Source organism: Anolis sagrei, chromosome 4, assembly GCF_037176765.1.
Source record: "Anolis sagrei isolate rAnoSag1 chromosome 4, rAnoSag1.mat, whole genome shotgun sequence".
NCBI lineage: Eukaryota > Metazoa > Chordata > Lepidosauria > Squamata > Dactyloidae > Anolis > Anolis sagrei.
In genome coordinates this window covers 245,449,650-245,475,810 of record NC_090024.1, presented here as the reverse complement: position 1 = coordinate 245,475,810, position 26,161 = coordinate 245,449,650, and the positions used below count along the sequence as shown (strand labels likewise).

At 45.3% G+C, this 26,161-nt stretch overlaps 1 protein-coding gene across 1 annotated transcript in view; it reads left to right on the top strand.

Annotated features, from left to right (window-relative positions):
- CTNNBL1 (catenin beta like 1) overlaps window positions 1–26,161 on the top strand; it is a 209,361-nt gene that overhangs the window by 98,196 nt on the left and 85,004 nt on the right. Inside the window, exons 6-10 of the mRNA XM_067468297.1 lie at window positions 4,166–4,259; window positions 9,915–10,006; window positions 19,671–19,743; window positions 20,001–20,059; window positions 23,662–23,810. Coding sequence (XP_067324398.1) covers window positions 4,166–4,259; window positions 9,915–10,006; window positions 19,671–19,743; window positions 20,001–20,059; window positions 23,662–23,810 — 467 coding nt within the window. The remainder of the gene's footprint in view (window positions 1–4,165; window positions 4,260–9,914; window positions 10,007–19,670; window positions 19,744–20,000; window positions 20,060–23,661; window positions 23,811–26,161) is intronic.

Below are 26,161 nucleotides of genomic sequence, written 5' to 3'. Positions count from 1 at the left end.
GGGAGTATAATAAGTACTTTGGGAGATGGTGATTGTGCATTTGGACAACGTAGCTAGTCCAGCGGAGTTGATGGCGGAGGACCATTGCTTCAATGCTGGTGGTCTTTGCTTCTTCCACCACTCAGACATTTCCCCGCCTGTCTTCCCAAGAGATTTGCAGGATTTTTCATAGGCAGCACTGATGACATCGTTCCAGGAGTTGCATGTGACGTCTGTAGACAGTCCACGTCTCACAGGCATAGAGCAGGGTTGGGAGGACAATAGCTTTATAAACAAGCACCTTGGTATCCCTACGGATGTCCCGGTCCTCAAACACTCTCTGCTTCATTCGGAAAAATGCTCCGCTCGCAGAGCTCAGGCGGTGTTGTATTTCGGTGTCGATGTTGACTTTGGTGGATCTGGACCAAACTTGACATGAATACCCAATATGCCCAAATGTGAACACTTGTGGAGTTTGGGGAAAGTAGACCTTGACATTTGAGTTGTAGTTGCTGGTATTTATAGTTCACCTACACTCAAAGAGCATTCTGAACCCCACTAACAATTAAATTGGACCAAACTTTCCACCCAGAACCCCCAGACCAACAGAAAATACTGTGTTTTCTGATGGTCTTTGGCGACCCCTCTGACACTCACTGGTGACCCCCGCAGGGCTCCCGACCCCCAGGCTGAGAATCACTGTCCTAGAGCCATGGCAGCTAAAGGAGGACCAAAAGTGTAGATGCACCCTAAGTCTTCTGAATGTGGCTATTAGTTGAATACCATTTTGATGTTCCTCTTTGGTCCTCAGCTGGTGTTGTATTTCAGTGTCAGAGAGGTGGCTGCCAAGGGAGCGGAAATGGTCCACATTTTCTAATGTTACACCATTAAGCTGTATTTCTGGCATTGGAGAGGGATTGGCTGGTGACTGCTGGAAGAGCACTTTGGTTTTTTCAATGTTCAATGAGAGCCTGAGCTTTTTGTATGCTTCTGCAAAGGTGTTTAGAGTAGCTTGTAGGTTTTCCTTCTGAATGCGCACAAACGATGTTGTCATCAGCATACTGGAGTTCTATAACAGATGTTATTGCAACCTTGCTTTTGGCTTTCAGTCTGCTGAGGTTAAATAGCTTGCCATCTGTCTGATAGATGATTTCCACTCGGGTGGGAAGCTTCCCCTCAAAAAGATGAAGTTTCATAGCAATGAGGTTAATGTCCACCCTGGACATTATTCTTCAGGTATATATAGACTCCACTTGCCTCACCTCCAACAGAACCTCTGAAGATGCCATTAGCTACAGATGCATACAAAAAGTTAGGAGATAGTGCTACTGGAACATGGCCAGACAGCCTGCAAAACTCTCAGCAACCCAGCAAGTGTTGAGCCTTGCGAAGGAGGACCTGTCAAAACTTATATGCGGTTGACGCCAATGGGAGCTTCTGCCTGACATTTTGGGAAGCGGGGAGATTAGAAGTCACTCAAGACTTGATTGGGGAATAGCAGACTTGTGACAAGGTTCATATTCCTCAGATGTTTTCTTCTTGTTTTTCTCCCCCTGTCGCATCTGACTCGGAAAAAATTGCCCAATTAATTAAAAGGGGAAAAAAACATAGCGGTGGAGTTTTCTGGGGGAAAAGCTTTGACAAGAAGATTGTTCCTTGATCAAAACATTCCTTGCCAGAGTGATTCTTGTTTTCTTTTCTCCCCTTGACAGCGTTTGATATCTGGCAGTGCGCCAACTTAGAATTATAGAGTTGAAGGAGACCCCAAGGGCCATCCAGTCCGACCCCTTTCTTTCTGTCAAGCAGAAACACACAGTCAAAGCCCTCCCAAAAGAGGTGGGCTGGTGGAGGAGACCCTAAAAGTAAAACAGGAAATAAAGAACAACACTCAAACACAGGGGAACCTCAGACAAGAAATCATCAGGGACAGCTAATCACCCCTCAACAAAGGAATTTCCCAGGCAGTAACAAGGCACACCCAAAAACGTCTAGGCCATCAAATGCTAATCAAGTGGCCAATTGAAACATTCACACCTAGTTCCAACAGGCAAGGGTTCTTTCTCCCACCCTGGACATAGAATCATAGAATCATAGAATCAAAGAGTCTCACAGTTTGGAGCCTTACAGTAGGACGTGTGGGCTTTCTCTGTCCCACCTGCAAAAAGCTTCACTTCTTACAGCTTTGCTGGGGAGTAAAGCTAAAGTTCCACAGCTTTGCTGGAGTTTTATTTATCGTGTCATCCGCAACCAGAACATTGTATTACATTTCTAACAGAACAAAACAAACAAACAGATGAAAAAACACCACAAATTATGCAAACTTGGTAGCTGATTAAATGTCCTTTGACCAGAAGCTGGCCACTTGGAGTGCTTCAGGTGTTGCTGCAAGGAGGTCCTCCATCGTGCCGGTGGCAGGGCTCAGGTTGCATTGCAGCAGGTGGTCAGTGGTTTGCTCCTCTCCACACTCGCATGCTGTGGATTCCACCCTGTAGCCCCATTTCTTAAGATTGGCTCTGCATCTCATGGTGCCAGAGCACATTCTGTTCAGCGCCTTCCAAGTTGCCCAGTCTTCTGTGTGCCCAGGGAGGAGTCTCTCATCTGGTATCACCCACGGATTGAGGTTCTGGGTTTGAGCCTGCCACTTTTAAACTCTCGCTTGCTGAGGTGTTCCAGCGAGTGTCTCTGTAGATCTAACAAAACTATTTCTTGATTTAAGTCGTTGACATGCTGGCTGATGCCCAAACAAGGGATGAGCTGGAGATGTTACTGCCTTGGTCCTTTCACTATTGGCTGCTACTTCCCGGAGGATGTCAGGTGGTGCAATACCAGCTAAACAGTGTAATTTCTCCAGCGGTGTAGGGCGCAGACACGCCGTGATAATGCGGCATGTCTCATTAAGAGCCACATCCACTGTTTTAGTGTGGTGAGATGTGTTCCACACTGGACATGCGTACTCAGCAGCAGAGTAGCATAGCGCAAGGGCAGATGTCTTCACTGTATCTGGTTGTGATCCCCAGGTTGTGCCAGTCAGCTTTCATATGATATTGTTTCTAGCACCCACTTTTTGCTTGATGTTCAGGCAGTGCTTCTTGTAGGTCAGAGCACGATCCAAAGTGACTCCCAGGTATTTGGGTGTGCTGCAATGCTCCAGTGGGATTCCTTCCCAGGTAACAATCCTCAGAGCTCGGGATGCTTGTCTGTTCTTGAGGTGAAAGGCAGAGGTCTGTGTTTTAGATGGATTAAGGATCAGTTGGTTTTCCCTGTATAGGCAGTAAGAGCACCTAGAGCTTCGGAGAGCTTCTGTTCTGTTTGCTGGGGTGAAAAAAATAGATTTACAGCCAGCTTTGCTGGGAAAAAGGAAAACCTCCAAAGCTTTGCTGGGGAATAAAGTTACAGTTCCACAGCTCTGCTGGGGAAATACAGCAGCTTTGCTGGAAAATAAAGGAATGGTTCCACGGCCTTTGTGGGGCAAATCTACAGGACACCAACTTGGCAGATCTACAGAGTCCTTGTCTGGTAAGGGTCACTCGGGCTATCCATAAAGCAGTTTGGAGCTGGGGGTTGGGGCCTCACGCCAGCAGGGTTAAGAAAGATTGCCCAAGGAGGGATCGGAAGGTTTCCCTAAAGAAGAAAGGAACAGTTTAACAAGCAGTTGCCTATCCCTTGTTGGGAGATTGAGAAAGCTACTAGTTTTTCAAGATTATTTGTTTGAAGATTTAAGCCTTAATAAAGAACTTTGTTGGACTTGTTTTGAACCTCTACAGAACTTTGTGTTGGGAAACCTATGAGACCCTTTAGCTGAGGCACCCCCAGGGTCCCATTGGTCATACAGAAAGGACGTCCTGTAAACAGACATTGTCATAGGCCCAGCGTGCGACAGCACACCTAGTCTCAAGAGCAGCAGAAAATAAGCTTGTCCCCTTGTCCTCAACGAGTCATACTTTCAAATATTGAAACATTGCTCTCATGTCCTCTTCTCTCAACCTTCTTTTCTCCAAGCTAAATCTACTCAGCTCCCTTAGCCTCAGTCATTCATCACAGGGCATGGTTTCAAAAACTCTGACCATTTTGGTGGCCTTTCTCTGGACACATCCCAGCTCGACTCGGTTTGCCCAGAACTGGACACAGATTTGTTCCATGTGGGGTCTGGCCAAAGCAAACATCTCCCCCTTTCTTGGCATCCCAGGTGGACGGTCAGGTGGTGGCGTTGCTGGTGCAGAACCTGGAGCGCTTGGATGAAAACGTCAAGGAAGAGGCCGATGGTGTTCACAACACTTTGGGTAAGTGGGGCTGGGCTGAATGAACTGTGAGGGGGGCAGCATGCCAGATTTGATGGGGAAAGCTTGGCATGTCTTAGCCTGGGTGGCTCACTTTTGGGAGGTCCTAGATGTTGGATAGAAATGGTGCAGCATTTGTAACCATGAAAGAAAATACTGTTTGATGAACATGTGGTTGATTGAGAACACCTGGGTATGACTATAAATGTCATGATGCAATTCCTAAGGGGGTGTGGTGATGGCTAACTCCAATTGCAAAGGGGTTGCATCAGCCAGTGTCCCTTATGATGACCTATCAGCAGGTGGCTATATAAGGAGGATGAAAGAATCCATCTTTGTCTCTCTTGTGTGACTCAGTGTGAGTATCTGCCTGTTCTGTATATGACTATTGTTTGCAATGACAAGCTGAAAGTGGATCTGCATATCCTGTTTGTATATTAATATATATTGCAACAGTGAAGATTAAAGCCTCTGGATATTTTGGATGAAAACCTTACTCCATGAGTTAACTCTGCAGATAAGGTCAGGTGCCTGCAGTTGTGCTGTGAATAACTTTCCCACATTGGAAAAGAATATCCCACTTCTGACACCAATTATGTCATGGATGACTTTTCAATAACTTTAAAGCATAGGTTCTTTTATTGCAATTTCCAGTGTGAGAGAGTATATCAGATTACAGAAAAACATTTAGACAAATAATGACATTGGACGTACAGATTATACAGACATTCTATGCAACTATACTGGATTTACAATTACATTGGTTAACAAACAAACAAAGGGGAATAACATTTTCACTCAACATTCACGCACAAGTACATGCATTCATCCACATGCTTCCAAAATATTACCATATCCTTTTCTCCTTCCTTGGAGAAGCACCTCTTAGGCCAGACCCTGATTTCTTGCAGCCTGACAAACACATAGCTCCATAACGCCAAAACTTCAAAGTGCCAAAACTTCTTTCCCTAAGAACCGTGCCAAGGACCAGACCTCTGTTTTCCATACAGCAGAACCTGACTCCCTGCCCAAAATCCAAGACTCCAAAAGCGCACTTCTTCCTCTTCCCTTGAGAAAGAAGCCCCAAAGTGTCCAGAATCATGCTTTCCCAGAGCATACCTGACACTCTCCGAATACACCATCTCTCTCCTTCCCATGGAGAAGAGCATGACGGGTGGAACAGACTCCTCGGTCCGCCACACTTTAAGAATTGTTAGACTGAGTCTTTTATAGGAGTTTTCTGCTGATGTAGTCCCAAAGTTGTAAATGAATGATAGACGTCTACCATCCTGGATCCATCTCAGTTTCCTGGCCAGATGTTGATCTTCTTGATTGGTGTTGATCTTATGTTGACTTCCTTCTTAACATAAGGAATGTTGCAAACATTTCCTTAACTTGAAAGAACCATTGTCACAGTTCTTATCCATTCTCGTTAGCAGGTTTTGATCACAGTTTCAGCAAGGAGGTAGTTAGTCATTGCAGGCCTTAATATTATGCTGGTGTTTCCAAAATCATATTTAGAATCATATGTCTCTTTCATGTCAAGAGTGACTTGAGAAACTGCAAGTTGCTTCTGGTGAGAGAGAGAATTGACCGTCTGCAAGGACGTTGCCCAGTAGACGCCCAGATGTTTTGATGTTTACCATACTTGTGAGAGTCTTCTCTCATGTCCCTGCATGGGGAGCTGGAGCTGACAGAGGAAGCTCTGACAGAGGGAGCTCATCCATGCTCTCCTCGGATTCAAACCTCTGACCTGTCGCTCTTCAGTCCTTCTGCGCCATCCATTGCGCCACTGGGGGCTCCGTAAAATCACATAAAATCACATAATCCAATATTGTTGTCCAGGCCATTCGATTTTATTAAAATACCTTCATTTAAGACTGATCGTCTCCAAAAAGCCTGCTTCCAGAGCCAAGTCTTCAGTTGCTTTCTACAAATCAATAAGGAGGTAAAGCTCTCAAGAAGTCTCCGAGTGAGTGGAGAAATCCTTGTAAATCTTCAGCGCCAAGTCTGCAAATCATCACTCGTCTAACGAAATGATCATTAAAGCTAGAAGGTAGAATCATAGAATCTAAGAGTTGGAAGAGACCCCTGGGCCATCCAGTCCCACCCCATTCTGCCAAGAAGCAGGACAATTGCATTCAAAGCACCCTTGACAGATGGCCATCCAGCCTCTGTTTAAAAGCTTCCAAAGAAGGAGCCTCCACCACACTCCGGGGCAGAGAGTTCCACTGCTGAACGGCTCTCACAGTCAGGAAGTTCTTCCTCATGTTCAGGTGGAATCTCCTCTCTTGTAGTTTGAAGCCATTGTTCCATCGCGTCCTAGACTCCAAGGAAGCAGAAGACATGCTTGCTCCCTCCTCCTCCCTAGGACTTCCTCTCACATATTTATCCCTGGCCCTCATCATGTCTCCTCTCAGCCTTCTCTTCTGCAGGCTAAACATGCCCAGCTCTTTAAGCTGCTCCTCATAGGGCTTATTCTCCAGACCCTTGATCATTTTAGTTGCCCTCCTCTGGACACATTCCAGCTTGTCAATATCTCTCTTCAATTGAGGTGCCCAGAATTGGACACAATATTCCAGGTGTGGGCTAACCAAAGCGGAATAGAGCATGGGGAGCATGGCTTGCCTAGACCTAGACACTATGCTCCTCTTGATGCAGGCCAAAATCCCATTGGCTTTTTTTGCCGCCACATTACATTGTTGGCTCATGTTCAACTTGTTGTCCATGAGGACTCCAAGATCTTTTTCACACGTACTGCTCTCGAGCCAGGCCTCATCGTCCCCCATTCTGTATCTTTGCATTTCGTTTTTCCTGCCAAAGTGGAGTATCTTGCATTTGTCACTGTTGAACTTCATTGTGTTAGTTTTGGCCCATCATCTCTCTAATCTGTCAAGATTGTTTTGAATCCAGCTCCTGTCCTCTGGAGTCTTGGCTCTCCCTCCCAATTTGGTGTCTTCTGCAAACTTGATGATCCTGCCTTTCATGATCCTTTCATACCCTATGCAGGCCTGTCAACTGAAGCTCAGATGTAGTCCTTTGAGTTGTATTAACCTCTAATTTCTCAAAATCAGACAATTTTTACAAACACCCTGAAGAAGTTTAAACCTAATTCTAGGTTTCTTTGCCCTTCATATGAATTCTGACAAGTACTTGTTCCTTTGCTTGAAAGGGGCGTCATTAACTAGAATGGGAATAGTTTGGAATAAATGTTCATTTCAGTGGCCGAAATGCTCCCTAGAAATGATAGATGTCTCCAAGGTGGTTAGAAAAAAATGCTTTAAAGCTGAAGATGTAAACTCCGGGGAAGAAGTGCCAGCATTGCTTTCTTGGAGAGTTCTCTGCTGACGGCTTCGATGCCCAAGTCGTGTTCGGAGCAGAGCAAACCCATTTCCAGCCTTCTATTACAAATAATAGATACCTGCAGCTGCCTGTTTTCCTTCAGACTGATGTTTCCCTCGAAGGCTGATGTTGGAAGCGGGTGGTAATTTGCAAAGAAGCCCCATTTCCTTGAAAGACAACCCATTACTCCGGCTCCCAGACAACGCCATGGCCGGCAGCTCTCTTGTTACTCGGTGCTTTTTGGGAAAGGTCCATATTTCTTTGCTTAGGAATACTTGGTCTCTATCACAGAGTAGAATAAAACTAAAGAGATCAGGGAAAATACACAGACCAGTTAGATATGATCTCACTAACATTCCTAGCGAATATACAGTGGAAGTGAAGAACAGATTTGAAGGACTAGATTTAGTAAACAGAGTCCCAGAAGAACTATGGACAGAAGTCCGCGACATTGTTCAGGAGGCGGCAACAAAGTACGTCCCAAAGAAAAAGAAAACCAAGAAGGCAAAATGGTTGTCTGCTGAGACACTGGAAGTAGCCCAAGAAAGGAGGAAAGCAAAAGGAAACAGGGATAAGGGGAGATATGCCCAGTTAAATGCGCAATTCCAGAGGTTAGCCAGAAGAGATAAGGAACTATTTTTAAATAAGCAATGCATGGAAGTGGAAGAAGACAACAGAATAGGAAGGACAAGAGACCTCTTCCAGAAAATTAGAAACATTGGAGGTAAATTTCAGGCAAAAATTGGTATGATAAGAAACAAAGATGGCAGGGACCTAACAGAAGCTGAAGAGATCAAGAGAAGGTGGCGAGACTATACAGAAGATCTGTATAGGAAGGATAATAATATTGAGGATAGTTTTGACGGTGTGGTGAATGAATTAGAACCAGACATCCTGAGGAGTGAGGTTGAATGGGCCTTGAGAAGCATTGCTAACAACAAGGCAGCAGGAGATGACGGGATCCCAGCTGAACTGTTTAAAATCTTAAAAGATGATGCTGTCAAGGTGATGCATGCCATTTGCTAGCAAATATGGAAAACACAAGAATGGCCATCAGACTGGAAAAAAATCAACTCACATCCCCATACCAAAAAAGGGAAATGCGAAAGACTGCTCCAACTTCTGTACAGTGGCCCTTATTTCTCATGCCAGTAAGGTAATGCTCAAGATCCTGCAAGGAAGCCTCCAGCAATACATGGAGCGAGAGTTGCCAGATGTTCAAGCTGGGTTTAGAAAAGGCAGAGGAACGAGAGACCAGATTGCCAATATCCGGATGCTGGAGAATGGAGAAAGGCAGGGTATGGAGAAAGGCAAGTATTTTACTTCACTCTCACAACCACTATGTCAGGCTACACAAAGAAACCATTGAAATACACAAGCATGTGGACAATTCCAACAGAAAGGAGGAAATCATGAAAATGAACAAAATCTGGCTACCAGTATTAAAAAACTCTTAATGTATTGTTGAAGGTTTTCATGGGCGGAATCACTGGGTTGTTGTAGGTTTTTTTGGGCTATATGGCCATGTTCTAGAGGCCTTCTCCCCTGACGTTTCGCCTGCATCTATGGCAAGCATCCTCAGAGGTAGGGAGGTCTGTTGGAACCAGGAAAATGGGTTTATATATCTGTGGAACGACCAGGGTGGGACAAAGGACTCTTGTCTGCTGGAGCTAGGTGTGAATGTTTCGACTGACCACCTTGATTAGCATTTGATTGCCTGGCAGTGCCTGGAGCAATCTTTTGTTGAGAGGTGATTACGTGTCCTTGTTTGTTTCCTCTCTGTTGTTGTGCTGTTGTAATTTTAGAGTTTTTTTTAATACTGGTAGCTAGATTTTGTTCATTTTCCTGGTTTCTTCCTTTCTGTTGAAATTGTCCACATGCTTGTGGATTTCAATGGCTTCTCTGTGTAGTCCGACATGGTGGTTGTTGGAGTGATCCAACAACCACCATTCTTGATTATTATTGGTTCCCCTTTTGAAAGGGACACGTACCTGTCCAGGTGTGTGGGTTTTTAAGGTAACGCCTTCTCTAGGCTTGGAAGTGGGCTTTCCAAATCACCTTGTTGAGAATGACACCAAAGCCGTTCCCAGGTGCCTCATCTGAATGATACTTCAAAGAGGAAGGAGGAGGGGGGACCCACTCCCTCTCCTTTTATTTTGAAGCCACGCTGCCCTAATTAATGCCTGGCAATTCAGAAAAGAGAAGCTGACGCATGCTGAGAATGCGGAGATGACAGGAAGGGATCCTCTTGGTGTCAGCTGGAAATCTGGAACTGACAATCTCTCTTCTCTCCCCCCCTCCCCTTTTCCACTCCAGCGATCATTGAAAACATGGCGGAGTTCCGGCCAGAGATGTGTTCGGATGCCGCTCAGCAGGGCCTCATGCAGTGGCTCCTCAAGAGGCTAAAGGTGAGAGCAGGCTTCTTTCCACTTTTAGCAGGCATGAGCAAACTTGGGCCCTCCTCCAGGTGTTTTGGACTTCAACTTCCACAATTCCTAACAGCCGGTAGGAATTGTGGGAGTTGAAGTCCAAAACACCTGGAGAAGGGTCCAAGTTGGCCCATGCCTGACTTCAAAATGACCTTAACAGATTGGAGTACTGAACCAAAACTAACAAAATGCATTCCAACAAGGACAAATGTAAGATACTACACTTAGGCAGAAGAAAATGGAATGCATTTCTGTCTAATGACCATATTTCCATCTACGAACCCACACAACCTCTTCGATCTTCTAGAGAGGCTCTTCTCTCGCTTCCGCGACTTGTGGGGTTTCTAAGCCGAAGAGCCGGCGTTGTCCGTAGACACCTCCGAGGTCATGCGGCCAGCATGCCTGCATGACATGCGGTTACTTTCCTGTCGGAGTGGTACGATCAACCTAGGGCCCTGTTGCACCTCAGAGTAGATTCACCTAGCTGAAGAACACCAAACTGCACACAGCCAGTAGTCTTTATGGTTTATTCAAAATAAAAGGTAAACAAGTTCTTAAAAGCAAGGTTAATGTTCCAAAAGATCAATAGAACATAGCACTTGAAGCTTAATCCAAAAAGGCATCAGCAAAAGGCAAGCTCCTTAGGTAAACGCGAAGTTGCTTTGACAAAGACCTGGTCCCAAACACACTGCTTAATACCCTTGGCAAAATATGAAGGCATTTCTCTGGCCTCCCTCTTGTTAGCTATTCTTTCACTCCTTCGAATTCAGAATTCCAACCTGTCAGCCCTATCTAATGTTCCCTTATCGTCAAGGTCAGTCTGTTCTTTAGCCTGTTTCCCTGCTTGCTCATTATCAGGCTGAGAACCAGGCCGAGAGCTGTCCTCCTTCTCTGAGTCAAACTGCACCTGGCTATTTTCAGTATCAACATTCTCATGCCTTACTGTGGGAAACTGCATTTCTTCACTGTCTATAACAGGGACATTTTGAACCAAACTGTGAACCTGAGTCCCATCATCGTCATCGGAAACACTCTCTGATTCCAGCTGAGTCACAACAGGCCCTGAGATCATCCGGGGAGATCCTGCTCGTTATCCCCCCATTACCGCAATCTCATTTGGTGGGGACAAGGGACAGGGCCTTTTCTGTGGTGGCCCCTGGGCTGTGGAACTCCCTCCCAAGCGAAATTAGATCTGCTGCATCCCTCTTGACCTTTCGGAAACAAGTGAAATGCTGGCTATGGGATCAGGCTTTTGTAGATGAGGTTGACCTGCTGACGTGACGGCTTTTATGGAACTGACTGACTACTCCTTTGTTGATGACTTAAACCGGCCACTGTTGACTGATTGTTATTATACTGTTTTGTACTGTTTTATTGCTATATTGTTATTTAAATTGTATATTTATGTTTTTGGTTGTGGGCACCGTGGGCTACCAGTTTGTTAGCCGCCCAGAGTCCCTCCGCGGAGGTTGAGATAGGACGGGATATAAATGTCCGGAATGAATAAATAAATCTGTATAAAAATGTAATGGACTGTATGCATGCTCTGCTTGTGTTTGGGGGTCAATGCTTTGACAGCCTGGGCATACCGGTGCTTAGGATTCCTGCCTGAAGCTTCCAGGATGAAACTTTCTTGAGGTCAGATCTTCATCCTGAGGAGCAGAGTTGAAGAGACCATCTAGTCCTACTTCTTTCTACCAAGCTGGAACTTCCAGGATGAAACTTGAGAGCAGATCTTGAGGTCAGATCTTTATCCTGAGGAGCAGAGTTGAAGAGACCATCTAGTCCTACTTCTTTCTACCAAGCTGGAACTTCCAGGATGAAACTTGAGAGCAGATCTTGAGGTCAGATCTTTATCCTGAGGAGCAGAGTTGAAGAGACCATCTAGTCCTACTTCTTTCTACCAAGCTGGAACTTCCAGGATGAAACTTGAGAGCAGATCTTGAGATCAGATCTTTATCCTGAGGAGCAGAGTTGAAGAGACCATCTAGTCCTACTTCTTTCTACCAAGCTGGAACTTCCAGGATGAAACTTGAGAGCAGATCTTGAGGTCAGATCTTTATCCTGAGGAGCAGAGTTGAAGAGACCATCTAGTCCTACTTCTTTCTACCAAGCTGGAACTTCCAGGATGAAACTTGAGAGCAGATCTTGAGATCAGATCTTTATCCTGAGGAGCAGAGTTGAAGAGACCATCTAGTCCTACTTCTTTCTACCAAGCTGGAACTTCCAGGATGAAACTTGAGAGCAGATCTTGAGATCAGATCTTTATCCTGAGGAGCAGAATTGAAGAGACCATCTAGTCCTACTTCTTTCTACCAAGCTGGAACTTCCAGGATGAAACTTGAGAGAAGATTTTGAGATCAGATCTTTATCCTGAGGAGCAGAGTTGAAGAGACCATCTAGTCCTACTTCTTTCTACCAAGCTGGAACTTCCAGGATGAAACTTGAGAGCAGATCTTGAGATCAGATCTTTATCCTGAGGAGCAGAGTTGAAGAGACCATCTAGTCCTACTTCTTTCTACCAAGCTGGAACTTCCAGGATGAAACTTGAGAGCAGATCTTGAGATCAGATCTTTATCCTGAGGAGCCGAGTTGAAGAGGCCACCTAGTCCTACTTCCAAGCTGGAATAGACAAAGTCTTCCTGACAGATGGCTATCCAGCCTTTGCTTAAAACCTCTTGAGAAGGAGGCTCCACCAGACTCTGAAGAAGCATGTTTGGAAACATGCCTCATATGCCTTGGAGGGAGGGAGGGAGGAAGCATCTGAAAGGGATCCCTGAGCTGCCAGTTCCAGGAGAAGAGCATCTGTTAAGGCAGTTGAGTCGGCAAATGACAGCCCAAAAGACTAGTCGGTTCCATTGCGATCCTCCTCTATTTGGGGATCAAAGGGAAACGTGCCCACCCTCCCCATCTGTGTCTTATCAAACCCAGGAGAATCCTGGAATGGAAGGTGGGAAACGGTGCCCAAAGCGCCAGGAATGGCGCAGGTGCCGTCGGTGGCTTGAAACGGGGAAACGGCTCTGCCACTTGCGTCTTGCCCAAGTTTCTAAGTCTTTGAATTGGCAGGAGAAATTACGGCGCCGAGAACACTTCTGCACTCCAGGGAAACCTGCCTAGAATGAAATTAGACAAATGGCTTTTCTTTTCTTTGCGCGGAAATCACGGCTACGGTGTTAGCCGCAATGAGACATCACAGGCTGTTTCTGCTAACTAGCACGCGAGGGTCACTGAGAAACATCTGCGGATTTTTGCAACTGATGGCATATTCTTTACAGGAACACATCAAGGAAAGCGGCATTCTGGTCCTGCTAAGCATCAAACCAAGGACTTGCTCGTTAGTAGTTCAGCCAGCCGTTTGTCCAAAAGGAAAGGACAGAACATGGAATCTGAGTTGCGATGCACATCCATCCCTCTCCCAGATATTATTGCCCACAGTCTGAGCTCCTCTTGGAATTCTAGAATCCTAGAATTGGAACGGACACCCAAAGGCCATCCAGTCCAGCTCTGTTCTGCGAGGCTGCAAGGCACAATCCAAGCACTCCCAACAGATGGCCATCCAGGCTCTGCTTAAAAACATCCAGAGAAGAAGAGTCCACTAGACTCCCATTCCTCTATTGAACACATGTGATGTGGCGGCAAAAAAAGCCAATCGGATTTTGGCCTGCATCAGTAGGAGCCTAGTGTCTAGATCTAGGGAAGTCATGCTCCCCATGCTCTATTCCGCTTTGGTTAGATCACTTTACGTGGAATATTGTGTCCAATTCTGGGCACCACAATTCAAGAGAGATATTGACAAGCTGGAATGTGTCCAGAGGAGGGCGACTAAAATGATCAAGGGTCTGGAGAACAAGCCCTATGAGGAGCGGCTTAAGGAGCTGGGCATGTTTAGCCTGAAGAAGAGAAGGCTGAGAGGAGACATGATAGCCATGTATAAATATGTGAGAGGAAGCCACAGGGAGGAGGAAGCAAGCTTCCTTTCTGCTTCCCTGGAGACTAGGACGCAAAGGAACAATGGCTTCAAACTACAAGAGAGGAGATTCCATCAGGGCAGCGGAAAACAAGCTTGGCCCCTTCTCAATGTGACCACCCTTCAAATGTTTAAACATGACTTTCCTCTCTCCTCTCAGCCTTTTCTTCTGCAAGCTAAACCTCTCCAGCTCCCTCACAAAGATTTGTGGTTTCCAGACCTTTGACCATTTTGGTGGTCCTCCTCTGGAAACCTTCTACTTTATCAATTTATTTATTTTCTATATTTGTATACTGCCCCTCTCGGCCTTCCAGTGACTCAATGCAGTTTACAACGCAAAATTCAATGCCACAAAAATGCAAATACAATATAAAAAATGTTAGCATCAATAAAATCATAACAGCGACATCTAAAACACAGACATGTGCTTTTCATCTTCAGAACAAACAAGCATCCCGAGCTCTAAGGATTGCATTGCAGCGCACCCAAATCCCTGGGAGTCACTCTGGACCGTGCTCTGACCTACAAGAAGCACTGCCTGAAAATCAAGCAAAAAGTGGGCGCTAGAAACAATATCATACGAAAGCTGACTGGCACAACCTGGGGATCACAACCAGACACAGTGAAGACATCTGCCCTTGCGCTGTGCTACTCTGCTGCTGAGTACGCATGCCCAGTGTGGAACACATCTCACCACACTAAACCAGTAGATTTGGCTCTTAATGAGACATGCCGCATTATCACGGGATGTCTGCGCCCTACACCACTGGAGAAACTACACTGTTTAGCCAGTATTGCACCACCTGACATCCGCCGGGAAGTAGCAGCCAATAGTGAAAGGACCAAGGCAGAGACATCTCCAGCTCATCCTTTGTTTGGGTATCAGCCAGCATGTCAATGTCTTAAAACTAGAAATAATTTTCTAAGATCTACAGAGACACTTGTTGGAACACCTCAGCAAGCAAGAGTCCAAAATTGGCAAGCTCAAACCCAGAACCTCAACCAATGGCTGATACCAAATGAGAGACTCCCTTCTGGGCACACAGACGACTGGGCGACTTGGAAGGTGCTGAACAGACTGTGCTGTGGCACCACGAGATGCAGAGCCAATCTTAAGAAATGCGGCTACAAAGTGGAATCCTCCACATGCGAGTGTGGAGAAGAGCAAACCACTGACCACCTGCTGCAATGCACCCTGAGCCCTGCCACATGCACAATGGAGGACCTTCTTGCAGCAACACCGGAAGCACTCCAAGTGGCCAGATACTCCTCAAAGGACATTTAATCAACTACCAAACTCACAATTCTGTATTTTGTCTGCTTTTTTTTTTGTTGCTTTGTTCTGTTAGAAATGTAATATAATCGACTGGTTGCACTGTCACAATAAATAAATACATGTAATAGCATGGAGAACCTAGCAAATGGCACAGGTAAGGGAAGTAGTGAGTGCAGCATATTTGTGAAAAGGGATGCATCACCAAGGATGTCTTTTGTCGCAGCTGCCGTTCGTTGGGTCTGCATTTCACTGCTGCTGAAATCATGGCTTACTCTTCGGTGTTTGTTCCGGGCCTTTTGCCCTTCTCTAGGGCTGGAGACAGCTTACAAATGAAGACAAGTTCAGGGTGGCTGGAAGCATGCAAGATGTCCTCCCCCTCAGGACCAGACCCCTGACCCGGCCTCCCGCAGGTCTTTAAATACCTTTCTCCGTCGTTCAGAAAAGTGCTGACTCTCTCCCAGGACAAGGCTGCCAATCACCCTCCTCTGCAAAGAAGCAGCACTCGCCTGGGCTTTGCAAACACAAGACATGCCTATCTCACTCAGGCATGGGCAAACTTGGGCCCTCCAGGTGCATTGGACTTCAACTCCCACAATCCCTAAAAGCCTACTGCCCCTACAGGGAATACCATGGCTTTGACTAGGCAATGGATCTTGGTTGCCAGTCTGATGTCTCTACTCTTCACTATTTTATCGAGATTGGACATTGCTCTCCTCCCAAGAAGGAAGCGTCTTCTGATTTCCTGACTGTGTCTGCGTCTGCATTAATCTTTGCTCCTAGAAATACAAAGTCTGCCATTGCATTCATGTTTTCTCCCTCTATTTCCTAGTTGTCAATCATTCTTGTTGCCATAATCTTGGGGTTTTTTATGTTTAGCTGCAACCCAGCTTTTGCGCTTTCTTCTTTCACCTTGATTAGAAGGCTCCTCAGCTCCTCCTCACTTTCGGCCATCAGGGTGGTGTCATCTGCATATCTAAGGCTGTTAATGTTTCTTCCAGCAATTTTCACCCCAGCCTTGCATTCGTCAAGCCCCGCACATCCTCGCATGATGTGTTCTGCATACAAGTTGAATAGGTCGGGGGAGAGCATACAACCCGGCCGTACACCTTTCCCAATCTTGAACCAGTCTGTTGTTCCATGGTCAGTTCTTACTGTTGTTACTTGGTCCTTATACAGATCCATACAAAACTCATATAGAGGGTGAGTGCTAGTCCTTGGAAATAGTCGTTGCAACTCTTGCTGGAAATTTGGCCCAACAGCAATGCTAGGGATGGAGGAGTTCTGCCTCAACTGCTTTCATAGGATCCTAGATTTGGAAGAGACCCTAAGGACATCCAGTCCAACCCATTCCACCACATAGGGATGCATAGGAAACAAGATTCCCCCTTTCTCAATATGACACCTTTTCAGATGTTTAAACATGGACTCATGGCGCCCTTCCCTACTCACCTTCCATTTGGTCCATATTCCTCATGAGTTGCTTTGCCCAGAACTGGACACAGGGTGATTATTACAGGTGAGGTCTGACCAAAGCAGAAGAAAAGAGCGGGATGATCACTTCCCTCGATCTGGACATTCTACTCCTAGTGATGTTGCCTAGAAACTCACTGGCTATTTTATCTGTGGCATCACATGTGGGCTCATGTTCATCTTCTGGTCTACTAAGGCCCCTTCTACACTGCCATAGAAAATGCAGATTACTTGTTTTGAACTGGATTATATGACAGTGTAGACTCATATAATCCAGATTATCTGATCATCTGGATTATATGGCAGTGTAGAAGGGGTCTTGGTTAGTTTGACCAGTCAGCTCTCTAAGCTAAGCCCCCTTCTATGGCCCCTTCTATATTGCTATATAATTCAGATATCAGCTAACCCACATTATCTGCTTTGAACTGGATTATATGAGTCTACACTTCCATATTATCCAGTTCAAAGCAGATAAACTGGATTTCATACAGCTGTGTGGAAGGGGCCCAAATGAATCCGAATTAGGGGAGATAAAGTGAGGTATAAATAAATATAATAATAATAAGCCAGTAAAGGTGGTCCCAGTGGCAATTGGCACACTGGGTGTGGTGCCTAGATCTTGGCCTGCACTTAAAAACAATTGGCACTGACAAAATTGCCATCTATCAGCTGCAAAAGGCCACCCTACTTGGATCTGCATGCATTATTTGCCGATACATCATAGAATCATAGAATCAAAGAGTTGGAAGAGACCTCATGGGCCATCCAGTCCAACCCCATTCTGCCAAGAAGCAGGAATATTGCATTCAAATCACCCCTGACAAATGGCCATCCAGCCTCTGCTTAAAAGCTTCCAAAGAAGGAGCCTCCACCACACTCCGGGGCAGAGAGTTCCACTGCTGAACGGCTCTCACAGTCAGGAAGTTCTTCCTCATGTTCAGATGGAATCTCCTCTCTTGTAGTTTGAAGCCATTGCTCCATTGCGTCCTAGTCTCCAAGGAAGCAGAAAACAAGCTTGCTCCCTCCTCCCTGTGGCTTCCTCTCACGTATTTATACATGGCTATCATATCTCCTCTCAGCCTTCTCTTCTTCAGGCTAAACATGCCCAGTTCCCTAAGCCGCTCCTCATAGGGCTTGTTCTCCAGACCCTTGATCATTTTAGTCGCCCTCCTCATACAGTCCTAGACACTTGGGAAGTGTCTGACATGTGATCAAATACAAAAGCCAGCAGAGTTATCTGTCCTAGATGCTTGGGGAGTGTTTGACTTATGATTTTGTGATATGAACTCCAGCATATATATCTCATATGCTGTGACATGCTGTGTTTTTGTATCAGTAAAATAATAATAAGATCTCAGCCAGCATTTGGAAACAATAAATATTGACAAAAATCACAATTTGTCAACTGCAAAAGGCCACCTGACTGGGATCTGCGCGCATCATTCGAAAATACATCCCACAATCCTAGATGCTTGGGAAGGGTTCGACTTGTGATTCTGTGATACGAAATCCAGCATAGAGATCTCGTTTGCTGTGACATACTGTGCTTTTGTGTCAGTAAAATAATAATAACAACAACAATATGAGTCTACACTGCCATATAATCCCCTTCAAAGCTGATAATATGTATTTTATATGGCAGTGTGTGAGAGTGGCTTATGAAGGGTCATTTTGGATCCTGTCCTCTGGAGTATTCTTTCTCCCTCCTGATTTGGGATTATCTGCAAATTTGATTCTGCTTTGGTTAGACCACATCTGGAATATTGTGTCCAATTCTGGGCACCACAATTCAAGAGAGATATTGACAAGCTGGAATGTGTCCAGAGGAGGGCGACTAAAATGATCAAGGGTCTGGAGAACAAGCCCTATGAGGAGCGGCTTAGGGAACTGGGCATGTTTAGCCTGAAGAAGAGAAGGCTGAGATATGATAGCCATGTATAAATATGTGAGAGGAAGCCACAGGGAGGAGGGAGCAAGCTTGTTTTCTGCTTCCTTGGAGACTAGGACACGGAACAATTGCTTCAAACTACAAGAGAGGAGATTCCATCTGAACATTAGGAAGAACTTCCTGAATATGAGAGCCGTTCAGCAGTGGAACTCTCTGCCCCGGAGTGTGGTGGAGGCTCCTTCTTTGGAAGCTTTTAAGCAGAGGCTGGATGGCCATCTGTCAGGGGAGATTTGAATGCAATATTCCTGCTTCTTGGCAGGGGGTTGGACTGGATGGCCCATGAGGTCTCTTCCAACTCTTTGATTCTATGATTCTATGATTCTATGATCAGTGTGACTTCTATTTTGATGCTGGGGGAAATGGAAGGAAATGGAAATGGAAGGTAAAAGGACGAGAGGCCGACCAAGGGCAAGATGGATGGATGGTATCCTTGAAGTGACTGGATTGACCTTGGAGGAGCTGGGGGTGGTGATGACCGACAGGGAGCTCTGGCGTGGACTGGTCCATGAAGTCACGAAGAGTCGGAAACGACTGAATGAATGAACAACAAGCCTTCTATTTTAACTCTGGGTTGTTGTGAGTTTCTCATGCTGTATGGCTATGTTAGTTCCAGTAGCATTCTCCAGTAGCATGTTCCAGTAGTACTGCTTCTGGAACATGGCCATACAGCCCAAAAACTCAAGACAGCCCAGTGATTCCATCCATGAAAGCCTTGGACAACACATATTTGAACTCTGCTGGGTGGAATCTGCTTCCCTATAGTTTGCATCCAGTCTCTGGAGCATCAGGAAGCAAGCCTTCTCCCTCCTGAATGGGACCTCCAATATTTAAACCTGGCTCTCATGTCCACTTCTCTCAGCTCCCTCAGCTGCTCCTCAGAAGGATTCATAGTTTGTACACCTTTGACCCTTTTGGCAGCCCTTCTCTGGACACATTCCACCATATCTGTATCTTATATCTCCACTTTTGCTTCTCCCAACAGGCCAAGATGCCCTTTGATGCCAACAAGCTCTACTGCAGCGAGGTCCTGGCCATTCTTCTCCAGAATAAAGACGGTAAGTTGCTCTTCCCGTTGATATTTCGTGTGGACGGTCAGGGGGCGAGTTCGAGACGACTCCTGCCCTCTTTGCTTTTTTGCATGAGTGCGTGTCCTCTTTCTCTTTCTTTCGGCCTCCATCCCTCTCCCTGTCCTTTCAGCCTCCTTTGCGCTCTGTCAAGCTGTATTGATTTTGTTTGCTGATATATCCGTGTTAGATGGCTGTAAAACCTGACAGCCGGTTTCATTTTTCCTCCCTTCTCTCCCTTCTTGTAGACAACCGGGAATTGCTTGGGGAACTGGATGGAATTGATGTGCTGCTTCAGCAGTTATCGGTGAGTAATCCCCTGCCATTTTGGCTGCCCCGGAGAACCCCGGAGCCATAGAAGCGTGCGCCTGCCTGGGTTTCTCTGGGTCTGAGAGCAAAACAAGAGGGGAAAGAGTGGGAAGTTGAGACTCAAAGGCTGCAGGGAGGAGACCACAAGGTGGAGAAGAATCTGTCTCACTTTGAATCATAGAATCATAGAATCAAAGAGTTGGAAGAGACCTCCTGGGCCATCCAGTCCAACCCCATTCTGCCAAGAAGCAGGAATATTGCATTCAAACCACCCCTGGCAGATGGCCATCCAGCCTCTGCTTAAAAGCTTCCAAAGAAGGAGCCTCCACCACACTCCGGGGCAGAGAGTTCCACTGCTGAACGGCTCTCACAGTCAGGAAGTTCTTCCTAATGTTCAGATGGAATCTCCTCTCTTGTAGTTTGAAGCCATTGTTCCATTGCGTCCTAGTCTCCAAGGAAGCAGAAAACAAGCTTGCTCCCTCCTCCTCCCTGTGGCTTCCTCTCACATAGTTATACATGGCTATCATATCTCCTCTCAGCCTTCTCTTCTTCAGGCTAAACATGCCCAGTTCCCTAAGCCGCTCCTCATAGGGCTTGTTCTCCAGACCCTTGATCATTTTAGTCCCTTGATCATTTGGATATGAATTAAGTACGAATACATACATGTGTGTATTTATGGTGTTGTTGGGCATTGAACTGTTGCCTCTGTAAACCACCTTGAGTCACCTGCGGGTTGAGAAGGGCGGTATACAAATATAGCAAATAAATAAATAAATATTGTTGTTTTCTTGCTGTTGTGTGCCTTCTGAGGCTGAGAGTGTGTGACTTGCTCAAGGTCAATGAGTTGCTCAAGGTCAATGAGTTGCTGAGTAGGGATTCGAAACCCTGGTCTTCTGGAGCCCTAGTTTGCATCTACACTGTAGAATTCATACAGTTTGATACCACTTCAATGGCCACGGCTCAATTATAGGAAATTATGGGTGTTGTAGTCTTCCAAGGCCTTAATCCTTCTCTGCCGAAGAGTGCTGGTGCCTCACCAAACTATTATTATAATTATAATAATAATAATAATAATAATAATTATTATTATTATTATTATTATTAGAAACACAACAAGATGAGTCCACAGCAGACACTCTGCTGGCTGTTGAATTGGATCACACATCGGACCCTTCCCAAGTGTCTAGGACTGTGTGATGTATCGGCGAATGATGCATGCAGATCCCAGTAAGGTGGCCTTCTGCAGCTGGCAGATGGTAATCTTGTCAGCGCTGATTGTGTTTAAGTGCAGGCCAAGGTCTTTAGGCACTGCAACCAGTGTGCCGATCACCACTGGGACCCCCTTGACTGGCTTGTGCCAGTCTTTGCAGTTCTGTTTGTTCTGGTATGGCTGTACCAGGAGCTCCAATTTTATTTGCTTTGTATTAAATGTTTGTTTGCAGTCCTAGGTTGCAGGGACTCTGCAGATAGGTAGCTTCCTTTGGTTGCAGTCGTAGGGCAAGTCACCTGTCCATCATCGTTAAGTTTTGGTCCCGCCCCTTGTTCAGGGCAATTGGGAAGGGAAGGGAGCCCTTTTTTTAGTTAGTCTCAGCAAGGAAAGCTAATGTACAGGAGGTGTGCAAGCTTCCCCTGTACAAAAGCTTCAACCCTTAAGACTTTCCGGGGGGAAACAGTCTTAACAGTCTCCAAAGAGTTCCAGGAAAGCAGCTCTAAAGACCAAAGAACTCCAGCTGGAGAATATCTAAACCTTTACTGGTAGGTCCACTCGGTGCTTCGAGACGCAGTTCGACCTGGTAGCAGAGCCCACATCAGTAAAGGTTAGATTACAGTCAGCCTGGGAGAAGTTAAAAAGGGGATTTCCCATTTAAAGTAAAGAAGAAGTTATTGAAGACAGTTGTCTGTCCTTTGTGGGCAAGATTAGGAAGTCACCAGTTGCATAAAGCCTGGAAGCATTTGTTTAGCTTTACTGAAGACAAGAGAAGTTTCTGTTTGATTGTTCATTAATAAAAGACTTTGTTATTCTTCACAAGCAATCTAAAGGTCATTTGTGGTGGAAAACCTCTGAGAACTTCTTCTTGGGCCCCCTGGCTTCCCACTGGGCAAAGGTTGCATGTCCTGTTCCAAAGGAAATTCTTTACAGGCCCAGCATGCATCAGAACAGTGTTGTTGTTGTTGTTGTTGTTGTTGTTGTTGTTGTTGTTGTTGTTGTTGTTGTTGTTGTTGTTGTTGTCCACAGCAGACAAGATCACTCTGCTGCCTGTTGTATTGGATCACATGTTGGACACTTCCCAAGTGTCGGCAAATAATGTGTGCAGATCCCAGTAAGGTGGCCTTCTGCAGCTGGCAGATGGTAATCTTGGCAGTGCTGATTGTGTTTAAGTGCAGGCCAAGGTCTTTAGGCACTGCAACCAGTGTGCCGATTACCACTGGGACCACCTTTACCAGCTTGTGCCAGAGTCTTTGCAGTTTGATCTTTAAATTCTAATATCGTGTCAGCTTTTCCAGTGGTTGCCCTACAGGCCCACATCCTGGTTGCTCAGCAGTGGGTCCTGGTTCCGGTAGCCCACTTGGGTGCACTTAGCTCTACTTCTCATTAGAGACCACTCTGGCTTGGTTGGACCTGCTGGTAGTTTACACTACCGCCAGTACAACTCTCAACATCATAGAAGCAGTTGACAAGGCGGCACTCGATTGGGGTATTATTATTATTATTATTATTATTATTATTATTATTTCTTTCCCGCGTCTCCTCATGGCTCGAGGTGACTTACAATATTGTAAAACACACATTCACCTAAAACATTCTTTAAAATACACATATTAAAACGTATTTCCACAAAATACATATTAAAATACACAAATCGGAGATTAAACACAAGGTGCAAGTCTAAACTTCTAGTATTTCATAGCACTGAACCATGGCAATGAAAGTAGGGTCATTCTGCATCAATTCCTTAGTGTAGATGCACCTTTAGGCCCACACCCAAACCACTGTACTGTACTCTCTCTTGCATCAAAGTCTGAAACAATCTGAAGTCTGCATAACTTCTTATTGTTGTCCCCAAATACATTGTTGACTGTCCCTTATTGACAGTGTTGAGCAACAGAAGTGTCTTTGATTTTGTAATACTTATATTTGAATATACGTAAATAATACATGTACATAACATACATTTAGACCCCGGTGGCACAGCGGGTGAAATCGCTGAGCTGCAGAACTTGCTGACCGAAAGGTCGGCAATTTGAATCAGGGAGCAGGGTGAGCTCCTGCTGTTAGCCCCAGCTTGGGATCTTGGAAATTCATTCATGATTCCTATATAATTTCTACACATAGCTTGAAGGTCATTCTATGCACAATATGTTAAATAATGTTGTTGATAATACAAATGGTGTATATTGGAAGCAAAGGTGTCACTGTCTCAGACCCCCATGTGGTCACTTTTGCATTTTGGAGTATTTATGACTTCCAAATAAGGGATGCTCAGCCCGTATTGAGCCCGTATTGAGCCAATTCGTGGAGTTAAGGACATGAAGTTCTGATTTTTCTGGGTGTGTTAGATAGTCACGGTTCTTGATTCCTCCTTCTCCTCCTCCTTTCAGGTGTTCAAGCGCCACAATCCCAGCACCGCGGAGGAGCAGGAGATGATGGAGAACCTCTTTGACTCGCTGTGCTCCTCGCTGATGCTGAGCTCCAACCGGGAGCGCTTCCTCAAAGGGGAGGGGCTCCAGCTGATGAACCTCATGCTCAGGTAAGAGGGCTGCGCACCTGTGTATGTCAACCTCACTGCACGTGTCGATCCCCAGATCCCCAACAATCAGTATATTTTGCTGAGGAAAAGGGAGACAGGGACTTCTCAGTGGCTGCTTTCAGATGGTGGAATTATTTCCCATAAGAGTGTATTTACACTCCAGAATCAGTGCAGTTTTGGCTCCACTTGAAGTGCAGTGGTTCAATGTTATTCCTGAAATATGTTGGCTTCTCTTCTTAACTGATGTTGGTTATCCTCCTTAAGTAAGAAATCATTGTAAACACTTCTTTAACTTACCATTGTCTCTGGTAATGTAAACATGTTGTTTTCCACCAAGAGTTAATCATTGTCTCTGACCATCAATACCAGCATTTCTCGTTAGCTTTTAATCACAGTTTATGAATTCTCCTTTTGTAGTTTTCCAGGCTTCAATCTTAGGATGGGATCTCTAGTCTCCATGGGCCCCAACCATGTTCCTTTCACACAATTTCATTCAAATCATTACCGTATATACTCGAGTATAAGCCATCCCGAATATAAGCCGAGGCATCTAATTTCACCACAATAAATTGGGAAAATGTATTGACTCGAGTATAAGCCGAGGGTGGGAAATGCAAAATAAAAATAGATACCAATAACATTACATTAATTGAGGCTTCAGTAGGTTAAATGCTTTTGGATATTTATATAAAACTGTAATTTAAGATAAGACTGTCCAACTCCGATTAAACCACGATTCTCACCTTCTTCCATGTAAAGGTGCTCACCTATCATTCCCATTCAATAATGAAGAGAGTGAAATAATATATGTAATAATAATAATAATAAATAGAGAAAAATAATAAATGTAATATAAACAATAATAAATAGAGAAAAATAATAATTGCAATCCACCCAAAAATCCAATTCACCATGGAAAAAGAAAATGAAGGAAGACTGCCTTTTCTAGATGTCCTAGTCATCTGCAAACCAGATCAACAATTGGGTCACACCGTCTACAGAAAACCCACACACACAGATAGATATCTACATAAAAACTCCAACCATCACCCAAGTCAAAAAAGAAGCACCATCAAAGCCTTGGCAGACCGTGCAAAAAGAATCTGCGACGCCCACCTTCTCCTCCAAGATGAACTGAACCGCCTCAACTGGGCTCTCCAGGCCAATGGAGACACCACCTCAGACATCAGAAGAGCTGCAAGACAACCGAGAAGAAGCCACGAGAGTCAAGACAGAGATCCACCCAGAGGAAAAGTGTTCTTGCCAGACATCAAGGGAACCACTGACCGCAGAGGGAAGCGGATGAGGAAACACAACATACAAACTATCTACTGACCCACCAAGAAAATCCAACAAATACTACGTTCAGCAAAGGACAAGAGGGATCCTCTCACCTCTGCAGGAGTCTACCGTGTATCATGCAGCTGTGGACAAGTCTACGTATGGACCACCAAACGCAGTGTTGCCCAAACACGCATCAAGGAACATGAAAAGCACTGCAGACTCCTTCAACCAGAGAAGTCAGCCATAGCAGAGCACCTGATGAACCAACCTGGACACAGCATATTATTGGAGAACACAGAAATGCTGGACCACTCTCACAACCACCATGTCAGGCTACACAGAGAAGCCATTGAAATCCACAAGAAGCAGGTGGACAATTTCAACAGAAAGGAAGAGACCATGGTAATGAACAAAATCTGGCTACCAGTATTAAAAAACTCTAAAATTAAAACAGCACAACAACAGAGGGAAAACTATCAGGGATATCTAATCACCTCTCAACAAAACATTGCTCCAGGCACTTCCAGGCTATCAAATGCTAATCAAGGTGGTCAGTTGAAACATTCACACTTGGTGCTGCAGCAGACAAGAGTTCCTTGTCTCACCCTAGTCTTTCCAGAGATATATAAAGCCATTTTCCTTATTCCAACAGACCTCACTACCTCTGAGGATGCTTGCCATAGATGCAGGCGAAACGTCAGGAGAGAATGCCTCTAGACCATGGCCATGTAGCTCGAAAAAACCCACAACAACCCAGTCTGTTTAGTACTCTTGGGCCAACATGAAGGTGTTCCTATGGCCTTCCCGGCGATCCTGACACTCCTTCGCACTTTCAGTTCCAAGCGACCAGCCCTATCTAACTCACCGGCCCCATCGAAGTCAAATCCCTCGTTAGCTGGCTGAGAACTCTCCTCCTTGATTCCTTCATCAGGCACCTGGCATCCAGTCTCAGGAGTTTCACTTTCCCCATCGTCAACCCTTGCTGTGGGAAACCACTGAATTCCTGCCCCCTGGTCCTGGTCTTCCTCGTCTTTGCAACTGACTCTGAATCTCATCATCCCAATCAG